Source organism: Cynocephalus volans, chromosome 3, assembly GCF_027409185.1.
Source record: "Cynocephalus volans isolate mCynVol1 chromosome 3, mCynVol1.pri, whole genome shotgun sequence".
Taxonomy (NCBI): domain Eukaryota; kingdom Metazoa; phylum Chordata; class Mammalia; order Dermoptera; family Cynocephalidae; genus Cynocephalus; species Cynocephalus volans.
The window spans coordinates 170,218,492-170,241,506 of NC_084462.1; the positions used below are offsets into that span (position 1 = coordinate 170,218,492).

General features: G+C 49.5%; 1 protein-coding gene across 7 annotated transcripts in view; it reads right to left on the bottom strand.

Annotated features, from left to right (window-relative positions):
- TTC7B (tetratricopeptide repeat domain 7B) overlaps nt 1-23,015 on the bottom strand; it is a 267,108-nt gene that overhangs the window by 26,592 nt on the left and 217,501 nt on the right. For 6 of the 7 annotated variants that reach the window (XM_063088953.1, XM_063088950.1, XM_063088949.1 and 3 more), the window contains 2 exons: nt 21,126-21,266; nt 6,411-6,613 (listed from right to left, as the gene is read on the bottom strand). In XM_063088953.1, coding sequence (XP_062945023.1) covers nt 6,411-6,613; nt 21,126-21,266 — 344 coding nt within the window. Of the gene's footprint in view, nt 1-6,410; nt 6,614-20,390; nt 20,443-21,125; nt 21,267-23,015 lie in introns of those variants that run through there. The other variant, XM_063088954.1, reaches the window with a different exon arrangement.

Genomic DNA, 23,015 nt, shown 5'->3' on the forward strand with positions numbered 1-23,015 from the left:
ATTTCATGAGCCTTTCTTCAAAGAAAAACAGTTGCTCTCCTTAATCTTAAAAGCATTTTTTAAATTCTGAAAGAAAATAAAACACAATTAATAGATGAAAGAGCCTTCTCACTAGACTACTGTAAAGTCTTGTTTCCTGCCAATCATTCTTTCTACCTATGGTATGAAAAGAAAACTGATATTTTGGATGAGAGAGATCCATTCCTAAACATCAGCATCTGAAAGGGGAAGGGTATTCCTATCCCATTTCATTAGCCTAATTGTGCTTGGGTCTTATCCAGAGTAACAGAAGGGATCAAAGCACATCTCTTTAAGACCTGATGGGGAAAACTGGAGATGCGCTGTGTAACCCTGTGCCCCGTCTGTGCCACCCTGTGCCCCGTCTGTGCCCAGGTTCCCCTCACTAGGCTGATGGATAAATCAGACAGACACAGAGACAGGCTGCCAGTCTCTGAAGTGACCCTGAAAAGGTCACCATCTTCACACTGTATCTCCTCCAACAGGGACATAAATTGGAAAACACACTGCTAACTAATAAAATATGAGACAGCAATTTTCCCCAAGTCTCATTAAACAGATGGACACTTTAAAATATGGGGGAGAGAGAAAAACAGCCAAGTTTCATAATTTAGCAATGCAAGCTGCCTTAGGCAAGCCGAAGCTCACCTCTTTGCCTCAATTCAAGCCCTCTCTGCCATCCTTCCAGCTCGTCATGCATAACGGGATGAAATGTTTTCACACAGTAAACAGCGTGTAAGCTTGCAGACAGCTTAAAGAGAGCTCCGACTTCAGGCTCCTCTTTGAACTTCAGAAGAGCTGCCTTCTTCTCAGAGCAATGTCGTTAGTCAGCCTTGTTCTGATGGATCAGACTTTAGTGCTGTCAGAACAACTGGAAATGTGGTCATGACCCACAAGACGTATCCCACTGCACCTCACGTGGTGCTGCGCTCCTTACGAACCTGCCATCAGTGTGGTGTGCCTTCAGGTGTTTCATAATAAAATGCATTTTCCAAACAGCTCAGCCGATCTCTGCCAGTCTTCTGCCACCAATGCGGTCACTTGGGATAGAACTGCAACACCACTTCTACTAAAGTTTTATATTTGATGTCACTCCAAGATTTCTGATGTTTCAGAAAACATAAGATCATGGAGTAAACCCTCAAAGACAGCCTGTGTGTGAAACCTTTAGCCTGAAACCATCTTGATTGACCTAAGATTTTCTTGATCTGCCATCCATCCACAGGAGACAGACAAGCACTTTTAGGCCCACCATGCCCCAAACAAAAGGCTTATTCTATTATTAGACTGACCCTTATGGGAACCTGACAAATGTGGATCTCCACTGAGCAGTCCCTTCCGAGCTCACTGTCATATCCTTTCTGCACCATACCACCCTCCACCGCAGCATCCGAGGACCTCCAGCTGAGGCAAGCCGTCCTCCAGCCACGCTCCTCGGGCAGACCGCCTGGGCCCGACAGGTCCATCGCCTCCCACAGTCTCTCCTCCTGATTGTCTTCCCCTTTTCTTTGGAGAGCTTTACCAACATCTTTTGTCACTACTTCCCCTCGGCAGGGGGTGAAACTGAGCACCTCCTTAATCTTCCAACTACCCTCTTCAAATGACTGATGGCCTTCTGTCCCTTTCCAGGTCCCCCACCTTGTCCCAGGAACTTCAACATTCAAGGCGATGGCCGTTTCGTGCTTTTAATCTAGACTTTCTCATCTCTCACTGTCACCCCTGAAATATCATTGTCTCTGTCCTGCCAGATTCGCCTCCTTCCCCACTGCAGAGTGGGGGTGGGGACTCTCCTGGGTGCCCCCACTGCTGGTTCCAGTGGCTCTCTGCACACGGGCCCTGTCCAGCTCACAGTGCTCTTCAAAGCGGCCCCTCTGCCAGGCCCAGGCTGACCCCACCATCTGCTGCTGCTTCACACCTTTTCTCAAGCTGTCTAGTCGGCGGAGGCAGACCCGAGCATCCGCTGACCTCCGCTAGCATAAACTTATTTCTCAGCCACTCTTCTCCCCTTCTAGCCTTATCACCCCCCTCCACGCAACCTTCCTGGCTCCCTTCCATGCTCATCTCTCCCCTGAAAGCCTTTGTTCCTTTCCCTTCCAATCTCACACATTGCCCTCAAAAGCCCAAACTGACGTTATCAGAGGGCAACCAGATGTCCCTGTTGGCAGCACCTGTCCTTGTCCTGGTAATTTTGTCCTTGGCTACACTGAGTCTCTGTGCTGTCCTTGGCCTGGGAAGTACCACCCAGGGATGTCGGTCCTCTGCCCTCCGTCCACCCCGGGCCACACTTCTCTCCTTTCTGCACTACCCCAAAGCACAGAATAACTGGTTTGGGAAAAGTTGCTCTGTTTCATTAATTTATTTTGGATACTGGGAGCTAAAGGCTTTTTTAACACTGCATGCAAATAAATGTAAATTTATACACTTATGCAAAAATAATATGAAAATATGCCTTTAGATTTTCTGGAAAAAGTCTGATCAGTCTATGAATTCCTCCCGTTGTCAACAACATGACTTTGGGATTTCTTATCCCTTCAGCCCGTTGCTCCCTTAATCTCTGCCCCACACTCAGTTCTCTGCCTTTCTTGACTTGCGCTAACTCATTACTACTAAACACATTATTTCTCTTCTCCCCCTCACTACATGTGAATTTAAACACATACCAGTAGATGAGGGCTAAACCTATTAGAAAATTGCCAGTTTCTTCTGGGGTTTAATTTATATTTCTCTTATCAAATCTGACCTTCTGATTTACTTTCATGAATACTGCTTGCCTCCCAAGTCATTATTGCTTGTTATCAATGTTAACATCTTTGCGTTCCTGCTTACATGGCAGTAGCTCTGCTACAATCTGGCGATCTGGTACCTGCAACCCCTAGAAGTTAAGGAGTCATTGTTCTCCACAGAACAAGACCGAGCTCCTGTCTGTTCCCCGAAGTCACCATCAGCCTCCTGGTTTCCACCTGTAACAAACGCCGTGGCTTCCTTCCTTCTATGCAGTCCCCCTCCGACTGTCCCTCCAGCTCCTTGCCTTTCTCATCAGGGCTTCCGCGGACACACTTTCCTCCCTCTGGGTTTTTTCCACGACCCACAATCTGCCTCACAATTGGTTGCTTCCCTGGGAACCTCCCTGGTTGTTTCTTTGCCGGTCTCTGGTGCTATATACTTCAAACTCCTTCTGCTCTTGACCTTCTGACCCTTGCCCTGGCCACCCCCTTGCTCACACACTCCTTTCCCTGAGTGCCAGCAATTGTCGATGCCACCTATGCCTCTGCCTCTCCCCGCCACCTGAGTCTGGGGCCCTGTCTCTTCCCTGGGACTCAACCTGGTGAAAGGACAGCTTCTGATCTGCCCGCTGCCCCTCCTCTTAACGTGGGGGCTTGCACACCAGTCTGGTTTCCATGAGGGTAGAGACAGGACCTTTTGTGGCTCAACAAGAGATTTCAGTTCTTGTGCTTAATTTGTCGCTGTGACGTACTGGTGTTAATATTACCCCCATTTGTCTGATTTAGGAAACTGAGGCACAAAGAAGGTGAATAACTTGCCCAAGGCCCCGCAGCTAGGGAGTGGCAGAGCTGTGGAGTCTAACCCAGGCCGGCTGGCTCTGGAGCCTATTCCCTTGTCTCTGGAGTATACTGTGAAGGTCGCCTTCCTCCCTTCCTCTGTCCAAGGTCACAGAAACACAGCTTTCCTGCATAGCATGGGGGTGGGGGAAAGGAAAGAGACGGGGTGGGATGTCTCCGGGCTGAAGAGCCTGGGGAGTCCAGGGCCACCCCTCACAGGCACAAGAGGGTCCAGCAGTGCCAGCAGGAAGGAGAGGCTTCAGTGGGGTGCCCCCAGCTGTGGGCTGGGCTCTTGGGGGCAGGTTGAGGGAGAACACAGGCCAGGGAGCATCAGAGGTAAGATCACCAAGATGGAGTGTTCAAAGCTACCCTCTGAGAGTCACACTGATCAGTCAGTGGCACAGTTTCTGGCTGCAAGAATCTAAAGTCCTCAAAATCTGTAGGCTTGCTGCTCTCCACTTGCCTCTAATCTGGATAGTTTTTTAATATATCAGGATGCATTGCAAGAGGTCTTAAGGTTTATCATAATTACTATTTTCTACAGGCAAGACCCCCAAGCAGCTGATGTCTCTGAGCCTAGTAAGGCTCAGAGATGCCCACAGATCCAGCAGGCAGGGTCCCCATCCCCTGAGCTCTCACCCCCAGCTCTCCTGTGCTGGGCCAGCCACTGCTCCTTTAGAAAGGAAAGCATCTGGCACTTGTCAGGGAGCTCAGGTATCTTGAAAAGCTCCAAAGACGAAACAGAAACCTCTCCCGGTGCTATTTTCCTATTTGATCTTTTGTCTCATGTGTTCCCTTTGGGGATGAACAAGAAATACTTCTCTGAATAATTCATAGGCCCCAAGGTAGAAACACTCTGCATCTTTTTTTAAAAAAGGCTGGGGACATGGTGTTGACTATACCTCTTCTGCAGTGCTCTAGCATAAAGCACAGAGACCAGAAAAGCTCTTTACAAATACCTCTTACAATAGTGAGATGAAAATTAAAAGCCATGTAATATTTTTAATCAAACAGACTAATGTTTGGATAATATGTAAAATTACTTATAAAGCTGTATTGAGGTACAAAATGCTCATAAAGGAAAGTTGAAAATTAAATAGCTGTAATTATTATAAGATCTGATTTATTTTTAAAAGTGAAAACGACTGTCTTCAGTTTTCTATTTAATGAGCACCTACTTAGGTGCCAGGAACTCCAATAGGCTGGCTACATAATCATCGCATTTACTTCTCACACATCCCACCAGGGTAACAGCCTAATTCACAGAAACACCAAGATTCCTAGAGGTTAAGTGATGAGCCCGGTGTTCCCCAGAAATAAGATTCAGGGCTGAGAGCGAGTCCAGATCTAACTCAAAAGTTCACATTCTTCCCATGGTGCCTAATTCTTGGTGCATAAACATTCTTCTGCTGCAAACAAGTAGTTACCACTCAGCTGCTTCTACATTTTGCAACATTGCTGTGAGAAATGGCAAGATAATGAAGTTTTGGGGATCCTTTGGAGAACATTTTACTTATGAGTTACAAAACCACATCCTCTTAGTACTGGACAGACATTCACAGCCTATCTAGTCGAATGCCTTCGTTTTGCAGAAAGAGCACTGAGGTGCACAGAGTTTACGGGCCTTTCCTGAGGTTAAAGAGCAAGTAAGTGATGTTGTTGGGACCGGAACATTGTTCCTGAACTCCTTGTCCAGTGCTTGCTCTTCCAGATCACATATCACTGTCTGATTGTGCGTGCTCAGATCCAAGGATTGCTGACATGAAGAGCACCTTGGCTATTAGGATTTTTTAAGGATTTTTTTAAATGAACCTTTGTTAGAAGATCGTTAAATCCGAGATATCCTACTGCTAAGAATGAAACAAAAATTCAGAACTTAAGTCTGGCATGCAGGCCCAGAGAAGGCAGTAAGGGTTTTTACTGGCTTCTGAAACCTTGTGTTTTGAGACCTGAACTTTTGAGTTCCAATTCAGACTCCTACAGGAAGATGACAGCAGACTAAGCCTTTGTGTGGCAGCTGCACTCAATATATGTTCTTAACCCACCAGAGTGAATGGTCTGCTCCCCACCTAACTAAAACTGAGATAGTCTGACGGCCACTCCAGAATCTCTCAAAAATGGTCCATGGCAAGGGAATGGGGGTGAGGGAGCAGGCAACCCTGGCTTCTGGTGTGGGCATCCAGAAGAGGGACAGGAGCACTTCTGGAGCACCACCACACCCATATGCAGTGTGGAAACTGGGGTGACTTACCTGTGTCCCTGGCTGAGTGTCTCACCTCTTGGTGCAATATAGCCAGACCCTCCCTCCCCTCCTGTGATAAGATGCCTCCCACGAGCCAGCAGCCTTGGAGACAAGCTGGAGTGTCAGACTCCCTGAATGGAAGAGAGCCTTCCAGTTTATAAAGTGCTCTGACCTTTGTATGGAAGTCGCCCCAGGGTGTGGATACCCCTCAAGGAGGCTGCTACAAGCAGTGCAGAGACCAAGACGACAATGAGAGTACCCAGGGCCACAAGAATGTCTTTATTGAACCCAAAGCCATAGGGTAGCTTGGACTGCTGGCCAGGAGATCAGTGACCCAAACTGTCCCCTAGCACCTAACAAGACCAACAGGTAGGGCTGCTGAGGCTGTGCACTGTTAACTCCCAGGGCCACTATTTGCATAAACTACAACAGGAATGGAGCCCGTTGGCTTTGTGCAATGTGACAGCCTGGCAAGCTAACTGCATGTGGCCTTTGGAACCAGAAAAGGGTTCGAGCATCATGAGCTACCTGCTGCTTCTAAGGGGAATTCCCATCCAAGAGTGGGGTCCCAGCCTGGCTCTGAGACTCACCAGCCGCTGCATGCTCTTCACGTGAGTGGGGCTGATGGACAAGGCCTCCTCATACCACCGCCGGCCTTCATCCATGTTTCCTCGGAGCTCGGCCACCTGGCCCCGCATGTACAGGACATTGTGAGACATCGGGAAGAGGTTGGCAGCTTCTTGGGTACAGGCTGTGGCTTCTGCAGGCTTCCCAATGCCGATGTAGACTTCAGCTGTGGGGAGGGGAGCAGAGAGCACATGCTTTCCTGGTTCACTGCCCTCCAGAAGCCCCCGTGAGCGGCTCTTACTCTGGTGGGGGACATGTGCATCCCTCCGCGGGAGTCCAGCAGGGCCTAGGGCCAGCCAATTGCACACCCCTCGTGGAAATGGCTGTAGGCTGACAGTCCCTCATGCCCACTCCTCCACAGGGACTCAAGTCTCTTCTGCTGTGTGCCTTGCAGGGCAGACACAGGTCACCGCCAAGCAGAGGGGAGTGAAGACTGCTTTGGCCCCAACCCCTGAGGACACCCACCCTCAGGGCCCACCTAGGGAACCTTGGCATCTGGACAGAGGCTGGTCTGGCCTGCCCTCGGCTCTGACTGCCAAAGAGAAAGGACCAGAATGAGCACAGGTACAAGCAAACCAGAGGTTTTCCCCTCACACGGCAATGGCTCTGCCCTCCAGACTGTTTTCCTGATGCCAAAAAGCATGACAAGGGCAGCTGGCTGCACTTCCATGTTTATCAGCATCAAACAAAATGGCTGCTCCATCAGACCCTGCATGCGACCAGGGAAAGTTACCACACCCTGGGGACTCAACTGTATAATGTCAACAAAGCGCTTTGAAAAGCCAAGCTATCACTTTCAAAACAAGCAGGAAAATGCCTATCTCAGGCCTCAACTCTCTGGCCTCTATGTGAATCCGTCTGTGGCCTTGGTCTCCCGTAAAGGCCCCATCATGATTTCCAAGTGCCATCTCCGTGTCTCAGGTATGCTGAGTCAAGTGTCCAGGGAAAATGCCTCACCTTGCCCCTCAGGCCTCCTCTCCCGAGGGCCTGTCTGATCACAGCACCACCATCTTTCTAGTCAGTTGGGTCAGAGGCTTCGAGGACATCCGAGTCCCCTCTCCACTGCTCTGGGCTCACCGGTCCTTTCCCACCTGCAAGTCCGCCCATTCCTCATCCGCTCCTGCCTTGACCACTGGCCTCACTCCTAGCAGTGAAAGATGTTTGTGCCCATATCTCCAGGTTATGTATATGTATGTAAAAAGTAATATATTATGTATAATATGATACACAATAGCACACAAAAATAGAAGTGTGCTAAGAACACGATAAAAAAAGAAATAGGAAAGTTCTTCTGTTTTCCTCATGTACGTCACAGAGTTGTCTCCTGAGTCCACTTGGGAAACTGCCTCCACTAGTAAAACCTCCTCCCTCCCCTGTCCTCCTGACTGGGCCACCAGCCGGTCCTCCACAGCTGCTGCCAGATGACCCTCCTCAGGCAAAGCTGTTCAAACCCCTCCTTCTTTCAGGCCTCTGCTGTGGCTCCCTGCGCAGCAGGCAGCCCCTTCCCCTGGCCTTTCCCCTGTGCCTCCCAGTCAGGCCTCCCTGACCGTCCTGCTGGAACCCCCCAGGGAGGCCGCCCTGACTGTCATCATGCTGGAACCTCCCAGGGAGGCCGCCCTGACTGTCATCATGCTGGAACCTCCCAGGGAGGCCGCCCTGACCGTCCTGCTGGAACCTCCCAGGGAGGCCGCCCTGACTGTCATCATGCTGGAACCTCCCAGTCAGGCATCCCTGAACATCCTGCTAGAACTCTCCGGTCAGGCCTCCCTGACCGTCCTGCTGGAACCCCCCAGGGAGGCCGCCCTGACTGTCATCATGCTGGAACCTCCCAGTCAGGCATCCCTGACCGTCCTGCTGGAACCCCCCAGGGAGGCCGCCCTGACCGTCCTGCTGGAACCTCCCAGGGAGGCCGCCCTGATTGTCATCATGCTGGAACCTCCCAGGAGGAATCCCTGAACATCCTGCTAGAACTCTCCGGTCAGGCCTCCCTGACCGTCCTGCTGGAACCCCCCAGGGAAGCCTCCCTGACCGTCCTGCTGGAACTGCTGCTGTCCATCCCACTCAGCGCTGCCCATGTCCTTTCCTGCTTGATTTCTCTCCCTGGTCCTTCTCACCAATGGTCTCATTTTCTGTCTGCTCTTACTAGAATATAAGCAGTAAGCAATAGCAGGACAGGGATGGTGTCCACTGCTGGGTCCCTAGTGACGAAAACCATGTCTGTCACAGTCAGAGCTCAGTACATAGCTGTTGAATGAATGGCTGACACCAGCAACCATAGTAGCCAACATTCGTTAAACACATACTGTGTGCCGGGAAGCCTTCTCATTTCTCATATCATCTGCATGGTGATCCGATGGGTACTATTATTTTACCCCACTGTATAGCTGAGGAAATTGAGGCACAGAGAAGCTGAGCAACTCCCTCAAGGTCCCAGGGCAAGTTAGAGACAGAGCCAGGACCAGAACCCAGGCAGGCTATGCTATTGGCCTCCAGAGAAAAGTGTCTCCTCTGTCCCCAAATAACACCCATATCCCTACTCTGCCTGGCACTTGGGGCCCTCGGTGACTGGGTCCACCACCCTTACTAACCTGTAGCCTTTCCACTGCTTCCCTGCATCCCCAGGTGCTGGCCATTGTAAGCGCTGTTCCATACACATAGTGGGGGTTCCTGTCTCCATCCTTTCCTTTATTCTGTTGCCTCTGCCCATAATGCTGTCACCCCCAGCCTCCCTCAAGACCCAATTCCATCGCCACCATCTCCGGAAGCCATCTCTGACCCTAACCCTCCCTGGGCTAGAAGGGAGCCCTGCCCCTGCAGCTCTCTGACCCTATTTGTATCTCTGTGAGGGGTCTCCGCTGTGCTCCTGACAGCATACTCTCCGAGGGCAAGCTCTGCCACAGATCCAGCTTCCTAAATCCCCACCTCCAGCTCCAAACCCAGAGATTCTAAAACGGCAGGTGCTTGTCTCAGGGTTGTGGTCAGTGTCAACGCTGCTGACATTTTGGCCTCAATCGGCCTGGCTGTTTCCTCTCCCCAGGTTCGTATTCACACCAACGGCTGCCTCCCCGGGCCAAGAAAAAGCCTTGGAAAAAGTGGGCCTTGCCCTGGCATGGACCCGCCCTGCACCTTCTGCCTGTCCTTCCGTCTGCTGGTCCTCTCCTCCACCGGAGCACAGGGAGATGACAACCTGGCCCAGGGACTTGTGGAGGAGAGTCCCGAGCAACTCCTGCAGACACAGAAACTCAGGCAACTCACATACAATGTGCTGAGCCCTGAAGGTGGCAAGGCCAGCAGCCGCACCTGCCTCACAGGAGATGCAACTCAGCAGGTACCTCTTGAGTGCCCACCACACAGGGGACTCTCAGGAACAAAGAAGACATTTTCCTGTCCTTCAGTCTGGACCAGGCAAAAACCTGTCCCTTCTGGGAGATAAACACCCTCGTAATGACACCGTCAGGGCTGTCTGATGTCTTTCAGTAACACAATTCTCTCGAAGCTCCTGCCAGAGAGTCGAATGTGTGCCCTCTGCGGTTTTGGGTTTCCCGAGCATGGTGGTGACTCAGGAGAGCTGTACAGAACGTCCCTCTCACTGTACACTTGGCTCTACCTTGCTTCCATTCTGGGGTAAGCTTATGTGCGTCTGCAAGGTCCCCTGGCCTAGAGCTGTCTGTGGGTTGGTAAGGAACACCAGCCTCTCCCATCTAGGTCACTACGAATAAAAGGCCAGCTTGAGAGAGTGGGGACTGAATGCTTCCAGAAATTTTAGAACAAGAATCACAGGGGTAAAAAGCCTTAAATAGCAACGTGACAGTGTACATGCAAGTCCTGTTCCATAAGGGTTCTCCGTGAGACCAAGTATGACAGGACATGTCTTATTTACCACTGTGTCTTAAGCCTCAGGTCTCAGGCTATCGCTCCCTTCCCATGACGAGGAAATGAAGAATGAGATGGAACCAATTCAGAAACATGAAGGCGGGAGAGTCCAGGACACAGAGATCTTCTTTTCAGTGCCATGGAAGTTGGTGGAGGAAACCGGAGGTACTGCTAAGGCCTGTGCTCCTGGAGCAGATGTGGCAGACAAATGTATGGCCTAAGGTTGCTCCTAAATCCCTCCATTTTAAGCTCAAATGGAAGGATATACAGCACAATGTCCTGTAGGGATTTTCAAACCATTTTCTCCAATGAAAACGCTTTTTTTCCAAAGAGATCTTACCCCAGCGTACAAAAAGATTCTTAAGAGCGGGCAGCTCGGCCTTCCTCTTGGTTTGTCCCCTTCTCCCTGCCTCCGAGGCACCACTGGGGAACCCTAGGGCTCTGGGCTTTCCAGTTTGTAAATCACAGTGCCATGAGAACTTGGAGGGATTGGTTCTTGCCCCTCGGCCTGTGTGTGACCTTGGGCAAGTCAGTCACCTTCTCTGGGCCTGTTCACCTGTCACATGGGGGACTGATCCTGGCCCACGTCTCTCCTGGGGCAGTGGTAACGACGAGCCCAGAGTGAGTCGAAAACAGTGAGGCAGCGTTCAGTGGGACCACCCTCCCAGAGACTGCAGAGTGAGGAAACGAAGGTGCAAAGAGGTGACCTGGCTCGTCCAAGCTCTGAAGCTCTATTTCATTGAGTCAGTGTATTTGGGGGATCCAGGTCCAGCCTTTCCGTTTTACCATGACTCCTTTAAGACAATGACTTAGAACAGTCACTGCCTAAGAGGAAATTACATTTTAATGGGACACAATGTCTCAGGTTCCAGAATTGAGCTTTAGTGGTAGGATTTCTGACACCAATCAAGTAATTCGGGATGGGGTTGGGAGAGGAAGAGGAAAGGATTACTAAGGTTTCCCAACATCCCTAAAATCTCCCAGAATGCGGCCTTCTCTGACTAGGCACACAGCTGGTCCCCTACAATACAAAGGGGCCATGTAGTATTTACTACAAGCTTGCGTTGCTTGGGAAGCCTTCCTTCCTAGGGGTCCATAGCTCAAACAAGGACCAACATCTCCCCAGAAGAGGGTTTCACAGATGTCCACCCCTGACCCCATGGGGGTCAGCAGCTCCCTCCTTTGTGCTCTCACAGTACCTGTACGATCCCTATCATCACCTTGATCCCATGGTCTGTGCTGGGGAACCCTCTCACCGCTGCTTCTTGTTTCCATTGGTGGTCCATCTGTTACGCCTGCACCTGGCCCCTCCCCAGCCCTCCTGCTGGTTCCATCTGACTGATGATTTGGGGAGAAGAAGCCTGCTCACCTTGGCACTCAGAGCTCTCTGTGCAGTGTGCCTTGGCCCTTGGATGCCTGCATTCTCTGCCTGCTCTCATGCAGGCATGTCACTGCGCTCTGCCCCTGCAATGGGGAGGACAGCAATTTGGGATGGGCGAATCCACTCAGCTGTAATGCCCTAGGGAGCCCCAGCTGAGACCAGAGTCAAGCTGCATTCTTCCACTCAGCCTCCCCAGTAACAACGCTGGGATTTTGATCTCCACCTGCCTCCCTTGTCTTAACTGGTTCAGAACTCAGGAGGTAAAAAAAGGAGTATTACTTATACTTCCTTAAAGCCTCCAAAATACAACCAGCATTGTTTTCCCACTAAACTATGGGCAACTCCTAGCCACAATCATCTCTGTATCCCTTTGCAGAGGATCTAGCAGTAAGTGGGTGCTCAAGAAAAGTTTGCAGACTAATGAATGCTTAATGAGGGTCGCCATTTCTGTGGCACAGGTCAGTGAAGACAGCCCGAAGCCAGAGAAGCAACAGTGAAAGAAATTTCCCCATCCCTTTCACCAAGGGCTAAATTCGATTTTAAAAAATAAAAAAGGGCCTTGTGAGTTTATTAAGAGATATAAGAACTTGTACCAAAGGAACAGCAATGCAGAGTGAAGCAGACCGTGGGAACTGGAAGCCAGTCAGACACCAGCAGCGACATACTTCAGTTGGAGGTCAGCCCCACAGCTGCAGGGAGGCTCTGACAGGTCACTCTTGGAAGAGATGACGGGGACAGATACTCTGTCCTGTTTGCTGGCAGCAGACAGCCTCTCACCAAAGGTAAGGGGCTGCTTGGGGTCATGGACACTTTCTACCTCATTCTGATACCTTGGACTGAACTCTGGATGTGTTTTCTTTGGAGTCCCTTGGTTTGCCCTTGCAAAATCCCTATGAGAAATGCTGGAGATAAAATCTCCCCATGTACAAACCTTCAAGGGTTCCCCACTGCAGAATGAATGTAACCCCAATGTTGTTGCTTAGCGTTTACAATTAGGGCCCTGCTACCTTTCCAACTTCCTCCCTCTCTATGCTCTGCCAGGCCTAACCCTCTGCCCACAAAGCCTTCCACTCCTCGCTCTGCACATGACTTCCCCAGCCACCCCTGGGAAAACCACCTCTCACCCTCCCACACTATGTTTGCCCTGGCACGACCTCACCCCAGTCTGCTATGTCTGACATAACATGCGCGTGCCTCAGGAGGGCCAGGTCAAGCCTGCTCCTTCTGTGCCCTGTGCGCCTGACTCTGGCTTGCACACAGGGGACTTTCGAAAACCACTTGCGAACCACACTTGAGATGTGATCTGAAAAGGGACTGGGGGACCTGGTGCTGGACACATCCAGAATCCCATGTGGTTCCAACTTCCTCAATCATTCATTCATTCATTCAATGATGCCAAGCCCCCGATTCATGTTGGCTACAAGGTGCCTGCCTTGGACTCTGGGTTGCACAGGTTGTGCACTGTGCACAGGCACTGGGCTGAGCGGGGCTGACACGTGGCTTGGGCTCCACTGCAGGCTGTGCACCTAGATGGGTCGGCTCTGCCACCCTGCCCGTTCTCCTTCCCTGCAGGGTTTTGATGAATGGCCTGCAACTTGCAGGTAGCTAACGTTTATCAAGCACTGTGTATGCATCAGACGTTATTCCAAGGACTTTACGTGTCTTAACTTGTTTAGTCCTCATAATAACCTTAGGAGGTGTAGATACCATTATTTACCCCACTTTGCAGATGAAGAAACTGAGACACAGCTGTCAAGTCACTTGCCGAAGTTTACATGGCTAACAAGGTAGGTGCCTCTAGGGAGTCAAGCCTGCTCCCTCGGGAGATTTACTCTACCCAGAGGAGACACCTTTTAGGAAACTTACACAAAGGAACAATCCATTTGGAGGCAGCCCCAAGAACTGTCCCTAGTTTGGGTGCATTTCGCCTGAGTGTGGCCAAGAAGGCTGAAGGAAAAGTCACGTGTGGCATCCAGTGCCTCCCAGTCTCACAGGTCAAGCCAGCAGGTGGCAAGGGAGTGGGCTGGCAGACTCCCTTCCCTTCCAAACCATTTCCTTTACCCCAAACCCTGCTGCCCTAAAGACAGAGGCCACAGTGGGCAGAGGAGTCCCACTGGGGTGAATAGAAGGTGCTCCCAGAGCACGCCTTTCATATTTCCATGAATTCACTCGTTCATATAAAAGTCAGCACAAGAGTCAGAGAGGAAAGGAGTCATGTCCTGATGGGTTTCCTGACCCCCTTCTAAGCCATCGTGGCCTAGTGGAGGCCTTCATCATTATCAGCTCTCACAGGACCTGTCCTTTACTCTTTCCCTGTCTGGGAAATGTCAGGAAGAGAAAGTAGGCAGTGATTTTGTTTTCGGATGTTGTCCTACTCTGAGCTTCGCTAGGCCCCAAAGTCCCCAAGATGAACACAGCCAGGCCCTGTCCTCACTGACAGCCTGGCTGAATGCCTTCGCCAGTCTTGGCTACACAACTGCCACTGACTTCCGAGTTTGTGCCTGGCTGTGTCAGTCTGTCAAGAGCGACCCCCTCCCCGAGGACTCAGGGGGATAGCGAGACTAGCTCCACATGGCCTAGCCACATTTGTGACATACTAAATCCCCTCTGGGCCTTGGCCCAGCTGATCCTGACACCTGATCCTTCCCCAGCACCCCCCTACCCCTTAGGCTGACCTTGACTCATCATTCAAAGAGAAGACAGAAGCCAGCAAAGCAAAGCTCGAGTCTCTTCTGGCCACCAAACCCACAAGCCCATCTGCATCCTCTGTCCCCATCCACCCTGTGTCTCGTCTGCCATAGTTGAGGGCCAACCCCTCTGCCTGGACCCTGGGTCCCCACCGCTCTCTTGCGTTCTTAAGGAATTCGTTCCCTCACACATCCTTCCGTCTTCTGGATGCCAAGGGTCTCAGTCTTTCTTTTTTTTTTTTTTTTTTGTCCTTTTCGTGACCGGCACTCAGCCAGTGAGTGCACCGGCCAGTCCTATATAGGATCCGAACCCACGGCGGGAGCGTCGCAGTGCTCCCAGCGCCGCACTCTACCAAGTGCGCCACGGGCTCGGCCCCTCAGTCTTTCTTTGATCGTCCCCATTGGCAGTCAAATGGCCTCTCCGTGTCCAATATTTTTAAACCCCCTTCCTTAGCCCCACACTTTCCCAGCTCCCCGCACTGCTGCTCCAAAGGGATTCTTCTGGCAAGGACTGTGCACCCTCTCTGCCTCCACCTCCTCACTCACCATCCACTCTGCAACCACGCCTAGTGGCTTTCATCTCCATCATGCCACTAAAACCAGTCTTGTCATGGTCACCAGCCACTTCCAAGCACCAGATACAACAAATGCTTTTGCTTCCCTGTACTTAGCCTCTCAACAGCATTTCCTACCAGCCAGATCTTCCTTAAAAATAGTTACTTTACTAGTCATTAAGTACCTGCTACCTGCTGAGCATGTGCATGCATTATCTTTTGTGACTGTCCTGACTCTCCTCATTTGCAGAGGAGGATATGAAGACTCAGCAGGATTGGGAAGCACTTGCCCAGCTCCCACTGCTAGTGCACGGTGGGAGCGGAGCCTGAGTTCCTGGTTATGCTGCACGGGCTCCTTTGCAAACCCCCTCGTCCACTGCAGTGACATCGGCCCTGCTCTCCTCTCGCCTTGCTGACCACTCCCTTTCAGTCTCTGGCTTTTTCTCTCCTCCTCAAACTTCCAGTGTGAAGGGGCTCAGGTATCAGTCTGGCCCTTGCCCTTCTCCATCTGTATTCTCTTCTTAGGCCTTCTTATCATGCCTGTGGGCTTTAAATACCAACTTCCAAATCTGTGTTTCCAGCCCAAATCTGAAATGTAGACGTGAGTATCCAGCATCTTGCCTGGCATCTTTACTTGCAAGTCCTCAGGAATCTGACACTTCCAAGTTCAACCAGGATTGTGGAATCTCTTCTTCACTGACCATGACACATCGGTTCTTCCCCCAGGCTTCCCATTGCAGGAAATGATATCATCAGTCACCCACTGACTCAAGCCCCAAACTCAGAATTCTTCCTTTTCCTTCATCTACTCCATCAAGTCCATCAATTCCACCTGAAAAATGCATCTCAGGTGTCCACTTCTCTCCACCTCCACTGCCACTGCTACAGGCCAGGCTGCTCTCCTGTCACACAGGCCAGCACTCTCACTGTCTCCCTGCTCTTTCAGCTTCCACGTTTGCTGCCTTCCTCTCCACTCTGCACAATTAGCTGGAGTGATCTTCAAAAACCTCGGTCTGATCCTTCATGCTCCGACTTGAAGTCCTTTGATAGCTTTTCAATGTTTTCAGGATTAAGTTAAAAGATCTTAACATGGCTAGCAGGGGTGGTGGCACGATCTGACCCCAGTCCCTTCTGCCTCCCCCTGGGCCACATTACTGCTTCCTCCTTAGCCCTCAAGCCCCAGGGACACTGTCCTCCTCTATTACTCAGAGCCCTTGCTGCTCTGGGCCTTCCCATGTGCTGTCCTAGGCCTCTCTCCACCACCCCTGACCAACTGCTAATACTCTTGGGTCTCTGCTCAAATGGGTGCTGGCATCCTCTGGCTCCCCTGGCTGGGGGAGGCCTTCTCCTCAGTTGCCAGGGCTCATGGGAGCAGCACTGCTCCTTCATGGCACTTGGCACAGTGGGAGTTGAGTGCTTCTGTCACTGTTTTATTTTGCATTTGTAAATTCCATGAAGGTGGAGACCACACCTAGCTCTGATATGGCAGGTGAAAGGAGGCCCAAAGGTGCTGTGCTGAACAACTGCATGCTTACTATGGGTTGAGCTAGGGTTCTGGGCCACACTGATCGGGTCTGAATTCTGGCTTCCCAACTTGTTAGCCATGTAAACTTCGGCAAGTGACTTGACAGCTGTCAAGTGTGACTTCTTCATCTGTAAAGTGGGGTAAATAACAGTATCTACACCTCCTAAGGTTATGAGCACTGAACAAGTTAAGACACGTAAAGTCCTTGGAATAACATCTGATGCATACACAGTGCTTGATAAACGTTAGCTACCTGCAAGTTGCAGGCCATTCATCAAAACCCTGCAGGGAAGGAGAACGGGCAGGGTGGCAGAGCCGACCCATCTAGGCTGGCACTGTGTCCTGACAGGCCCGAGCCTCCGGGACTTGGTGCTCTCTCCCACTGGCACTTCCTGTGCTGTGACCCCACATGCCGCCTGTCTGGGAGCTGTCTTCACCTCGTCATGGTGGTCATGCTACAGGATTACCCCTGGATACCACTGGTGCAATCTCCTAGTACCTGGGAGGAGCCTGGGAGGGAGAAGGGTGAAGGGGACAGCTTAAGCCAGGGCTGAGGAATTTATGAGAGTATCACAGCTTTAAATTCCCAGCAGAAATCAGAAAATCTGATCTTGCACATCTAAGAATAGCCACTGGTTTCAACTGTGAGAGGTGCCAAAGTGAAAGCTATAATTATTAGGAAGTAACAAGCAGAAATTAACCACCTACCGCAAAGTCATTTTTAGCTGCCATCTCAACGTGGAAATTGAAAGATGGGCACCAAGAAGCTGCCTGGCTTGGGAAAAGCTCTGGTTCAACTCTGAATTATTGTGGATGTATGAATTTCCAACAGCCAACAGTAATGCATGCATGCCAGTGAAGAAGCTGGATGATTCGTAAGGAGTCATGTCCTGAGGTGCAATGTCAAACGCTCTAACTGAGCTCTCCTGATTTCCGCCACAGTAAGACTGCATGGGCGCTTCCTTCTATCCAGCCTGGGTTCCCCTACTGCACGATGGAGGAAATAACTTCCCTCTGACCTTCTTTACAAGAGAGTGTATATACAAATGGCACTGGAAAAAACCTCGAACTTTCAGGAAAAGAGATCATAAAAATGGATAGTTTCTTTCTAAATATCATGGGATGCACAGAGGCTATGAGAAAAGACTGATAGATGTACTAAAGAAAAAAAACCTGTTTGGCCAAAAAAAAAAAAAAAATAGAAGGCCAAAAACACAAAGAAAATTAAAATGGGGGAAATATTTACAGCACTTATCACAGACATAAGGCAATTTTTTGACATATGATAAATGCTTACAAATTAAAAGGAAAAGCTTAGTATCTAAGACAAATAGGAAGAAGCCTTGAATAGACAACTTAAATTCCATTTTTCTTTATCAGATTTGCAAAGACCTAGGATTCTGAGAATTGGTTGTGTAGGCAAAGCTGTGAGAAAATGGACAGTCACACATTGTTGACTAGAATGTAAATTGGTACCATTCTGTGGAAGGCGATGCAAGAAAAAATTTTATCAGAATTAAACACAAAATAATCTAAATGTTCATTGACAGAGTACTGGTTAAATTATGGTATATCCACGCAGTAGATTCATACTACACAGCTGTTAAAAAGTATGAGTCAGCCTCCTACGTGCTGATATGCAACCACCTCTGTGAGCAATACATCCGGCGGACGGTGGGGAAAAGGCACAGTGTGTGAGGTCTCTGGAGGGTGCACAGAACTGCTAACAGTGGCTGCCTGTGCTGGAGGTGCATGAGACTGAGAGATGAGAGGGAATGTTTTCAATTTATGTCTTTTCTACCTTTTCAATTGTGTACCACGTTTATGTGTTATTTACTCAAAAAATTTTTTAAGTAAAATTGTGACCAAGGTCCAAACAAACCAAGGAACAAAAACATGCGCAACCCAAGCTGGATTGGCAACCAAGTATGCTGGGGAGAAAGTCTGACACTCTGGGGTCAGGGGGTTCCCCTCACAGGAAGGCGCGGACCTCTATGGTTAAGCATGCCTGGTTTCCTAGGTCTGAGCTCCCAGCTGGACCTTTGGCCTATTCCCTCATGTAGCAGCTGGAGGCTCAAGTGCCCTATTCATGATTTCCTCATCATTCAAACGCACATACAAGTGGCCTAGAGACCATGTGACATGATAGGCTGGAAATCTGAGATCATCTCAGAGTGACCTTACTTGCAAGCCTCAAAGCTGAGGCCACTTCCACCATGGGCTCCCATCATGTGCTCCCACTACACTCAGTTCACCAGAATAAACAACCAAGAGAACAGGCCCACAAACGCCACAGAAATATCATGGCCTTGGGTATTAGGCCTTGACCTAACTCATTTCTTCTAAAGCTTGAAAAACTTACAGAATATGGCAGTATTACTGGAGCTGATGATGGACACAGGAAGCAGATCTTATCTGGTTTCCATGAATTGTCAAAAAATGCGGTCACTTTTATTTCACCTCTCAGAGTAGATCTCAAACCACATATAGTAAAACCTGAGAGTTCAGTGGGAGCTGTCAGTATTCTTCTGAATTTACCTTTTTAAAGATTATGTGGATATATGATCTGATTCTAAATCTTGACACTGTGAAGATTCCAGCTGACTCCATTCATTCAAATTACATGTAACGCTCACTATATGCACATACATACATGCTGTCTAGAGTTTATAGGCAAGTATGATATCTGCTTTCCATTCCATTCCACCAACTTGTAGAATGTTAAAGCCACACCCATTAACCAGCAATGTCCTATAGGCCACGGCAATGAGAAATGGATCTTACGTGATTACATGAAGATTCAAGGATAGCTATCAACTGAAACTTTGCCACCGAGTTCTTCAATGATCTAACAAGCAGCTACAAAATTTCCTCCCCAAGAGTCATGGCAGGCCACAAAAAGAGGGGCAAAGTCCCTGGGTAATTGAGTAAGGGGCAGCAAGATACCAGGCGAAGCTCTCCTGGAACCTGGGACCCTCAAGTCCCTAAGTTTTCAGAGAAACAACCAAGAGAAGCATTGCCTGGGAGGTCAGGGCAGCCAGCTCCAGCCCAAAAGGATCACTTTCAGCCCTTCAGTGTTTTAGACCTTGGCCCCTCAAAAACTCGACTTCACGCCCAAGTTAAAGACAACTCTGCCCCTACACCAGCCCCACAGTTTCAGGCAGGATAACCTGGCCCGGACACTAAACGCACCCTTTCCCTTTCTGCTGTCTGCAGTCACTGCTCACAGAGGCGTCAGGAGCCTGAGCTGAAGCCTGCCTTTTCCACTAGAGAGCTGTGGAGGAGGCACCCCTGCTGCTCCCTGGCCCTCGGAGTCAGCTTGTCTGGGACCTCACTGGGTGAGCACTGGCAGCAGGAAGGAACGATCGCACATTCGTGAATCACCCCTCTTTTGTACTTCTACCTAAAAGAATATAATTTGTTAATTTACGGTAGTTGTTATGACTCAATTAAAGATGCCAACACAGAAAAAGCTAACTGTGCTTGGCTCTGTGACATGCCAAAGCCAGGCAAACCCAGCCATGTGTTCATGGGTGAAGGTCCACCGATGGTGTCAAGCAAGGCTGGACATCACACGATAGCCTTGGCGAAAAAGGAGGATGCAGATGGGCAACTGGTAGATACTAAGCACTTCTCAGCCAGATTTGGGCTTCCACCACGCACCCTGAGAACGAAGCCTGAGAAGGCCCAGTCAGTGCTGTGCAGATTAAGTGATAAAACTTGAGGGGCAGAAGTTATCTTTTATGTAGAAATATAAACATGTAAGTAAATCAACAGCCACCATTTCCTTGGAAGCTCTACATAGTGGGATTCTCATTGCTAAAATGCCTACACGTTGGATTTATTTTTGGGATTTCCAGCTATGCAGAAGCTTGGCTGAGCCAGCTGACTGGCATGTGACACTGGGGGAGGGGCAATCATACCTGCCTTCCAGGCCAGTTTCCAGTTCAGCGCTGCTGCTACCTGCCTCCCTCTCTGTGGATTACCAGGAGAGCCATCAGAGAGGGCAGTGGGGACACCAAACACGCTGCCCCTTCCCTGGCTTTGATAATGACATCTGGGTCATCCATATTCCCATCCCCTCTCCCACAGACCCAAAGACTTCACTCCAAGATGTGCCAGGCCTTGTGCTCATCAACAATAGTAGACAGCTGCTATGCTTAACTGCACTGTACAGATGAGGAAACTGAGCCTTAGCGGTAAAGACAATAGCTCAAGTCTACCCAGCTGGTAAGTTGTACAGCTGGGACTCCACCCCAAGTCACTGGCAAAGAGAGTCTGGGGTGTAGCTCTCTGGCCCTTCTCCAGCACAAACTCTGCTCCCCACAGGGCAAATTCCTCAGGAGTCCTTAGAAGTCCAATTCAGAAAATCTTTCCTGATGCCTGCTCCATGCTTGGTTCTGGGTCAGGGTATTGAGGCAGGGGTGAGGGTGGGGGAGGGGACTGGGGAGATACAGAGTAACTCATGGCTCCTGCAAAGAAGTAGTAACATTTTGTGTGTGTAAATGCAAAAGCTTTGACTTCTGATGAGGGGGGGTTGGCTAGCCAGGCAAACGCCTGCAGGAGGCTGCAGCCTCTGGCACAGCAGCCGGCTGTGAGTAGGGGTGGGTAGGGGTGGGCGGGGGGGAAAGGGCCCACGGGGAGGGGCAGAGTGGTACCTGCATGGAGCCAGATCTGTGCCAGTGTCATCCAGGGGTGCAGTGGGCCCTGCTTGGGGGCACTGCTCTGCAGAGACGAGGCCACTTCTGACAGTGCCTGCTCCACTCTGGAGGCTGCTACTGATGTGGCGTGGAGAGAGCCTGTGAAGGGTTTTTGAGAAGACTGTCAGGAGTGAAAGGACAGACCCAACCAACCAGCCCCATCCCATACACATGGACAAAAGTGCGGAACATACACACCCCTCCCCCATGATGTTTCTAAGATGTATTGTCCATAAAACAATGCAGACGATTGTTATGGCTTGGAACTTTAGTTTCCATCCTTCTGCTTTAGCTAATCTTTTAGCCAACAAACAGCACATGCTATGCTAAATACTCCCTCCAGGAGCTCAGGCTAGCACGATGTGAGTGTTAGGGGGTGCAGTTAGATTGACAGTTGTGATACAAGCGTTAAAAACGTCATAAAGGAAGTACCACAAAGGGACGTAACAAATCACCCCTGTAAACCTAGAAGCTACGTGTGTGGGGGAGGGTGTGGTAGGGGGAGGAATCATACTTGCCTCCTGGGGTAGTACTGGAGTGGACGGGCTGGCCATTCTCAAGACAAACCCAGCAACTTCCCATTTCACTAGTGCAGCCCGGCCTTGGAGAGGTGGGCAACACCCCTAGATTTGGAATCATATTCTAGAGCATGATTTCAACACTGTAGAAAAAGCACCCTTTTGCCCTGTGCATAAGCTGATGTCTACTTTTAAGGCTAACTCTAGACTAGCGGTGGATGGGTTGGAGCAACACCACCGGGGGCTTGGAATATGTACCTGTCTGTCTACTATGTAAACCTGCTGTCCTGAAAGGAGAAAGGAAGGGACCGAACTGAGCACATTCACTAGTCAGAGGAATAAATGTAGAGCATGAGTCAAAAGGCAAAACTCGTCTCTCTCATGTTGACTCGTACAGGCCCTAATGACTGGAGACCACCTCCTTAAATGGGCTTGGTCCTCACCTCTTTCCAACATTCAGTCTTGGAGGTATGGCTTCAGAATTGAGAGCAGGATTCCCAGTTATTTCAAATTTAAAACTGTTAATATTTCTATTCACCTGCAACATTTTTAATTTATAATTCATCAGAAAGTTTAATATGGAGATAAAAATTGCAATATTTTTAGCAGTAACTATCAACTCATCATAAGTTTAAAACAGTAATAATATATAAAGATAAGTGTCGACTACCCAAATAAATCAAGTTAGTATACTTGGATAATACAAAATTGTGAGCATAAAAATAATTTCAGTTGTGCTTTGGAATGCACTATAATTTATTCATTTTAAGAGTATTTGCAGCAATGGACTGGCCATCCATATCGTGTTTTGACCATTCCAATATGATGGTAATATAGGTTCCTCTAAATATGTTCAAATCCTTTGGTGGGGATTCAATGGGTGGTAACCAGAGTGGGAATCCACCTTCCATGGATAATCCAGACAGACAGCAACTGCAAGGACGAGCAAGAGGAGAGCAGCCTCCAGGAAAAGCCTGGGGAATCATCCAGAGGGAAAGCTGCCACAAAGGAGTAAGGAACTTGAGGCTGAGATAAACGCCATCTAACTGATGACATTATGACATGGGGAACATATGAAATCTGGCTAAGAATCTACCTTTGTTCAGACAAAGTATGTCTAACTACTATTTTTTAAAAATCTAAATAGCAAAATGATTAAACTGCTGTTGATATTTTTGGTCTTGTCTAATTTTTAGACTTTTTACGGAAAATAATCTTAACTTTGATAACAAGGACTTGATGTAGTTTCCCTGAGATTTTTAGTAGCAACAATCAGTTAAATAAACAAGTAATCCAGAGGTCATGGTGCTGTACTCTGCCATTATTACCA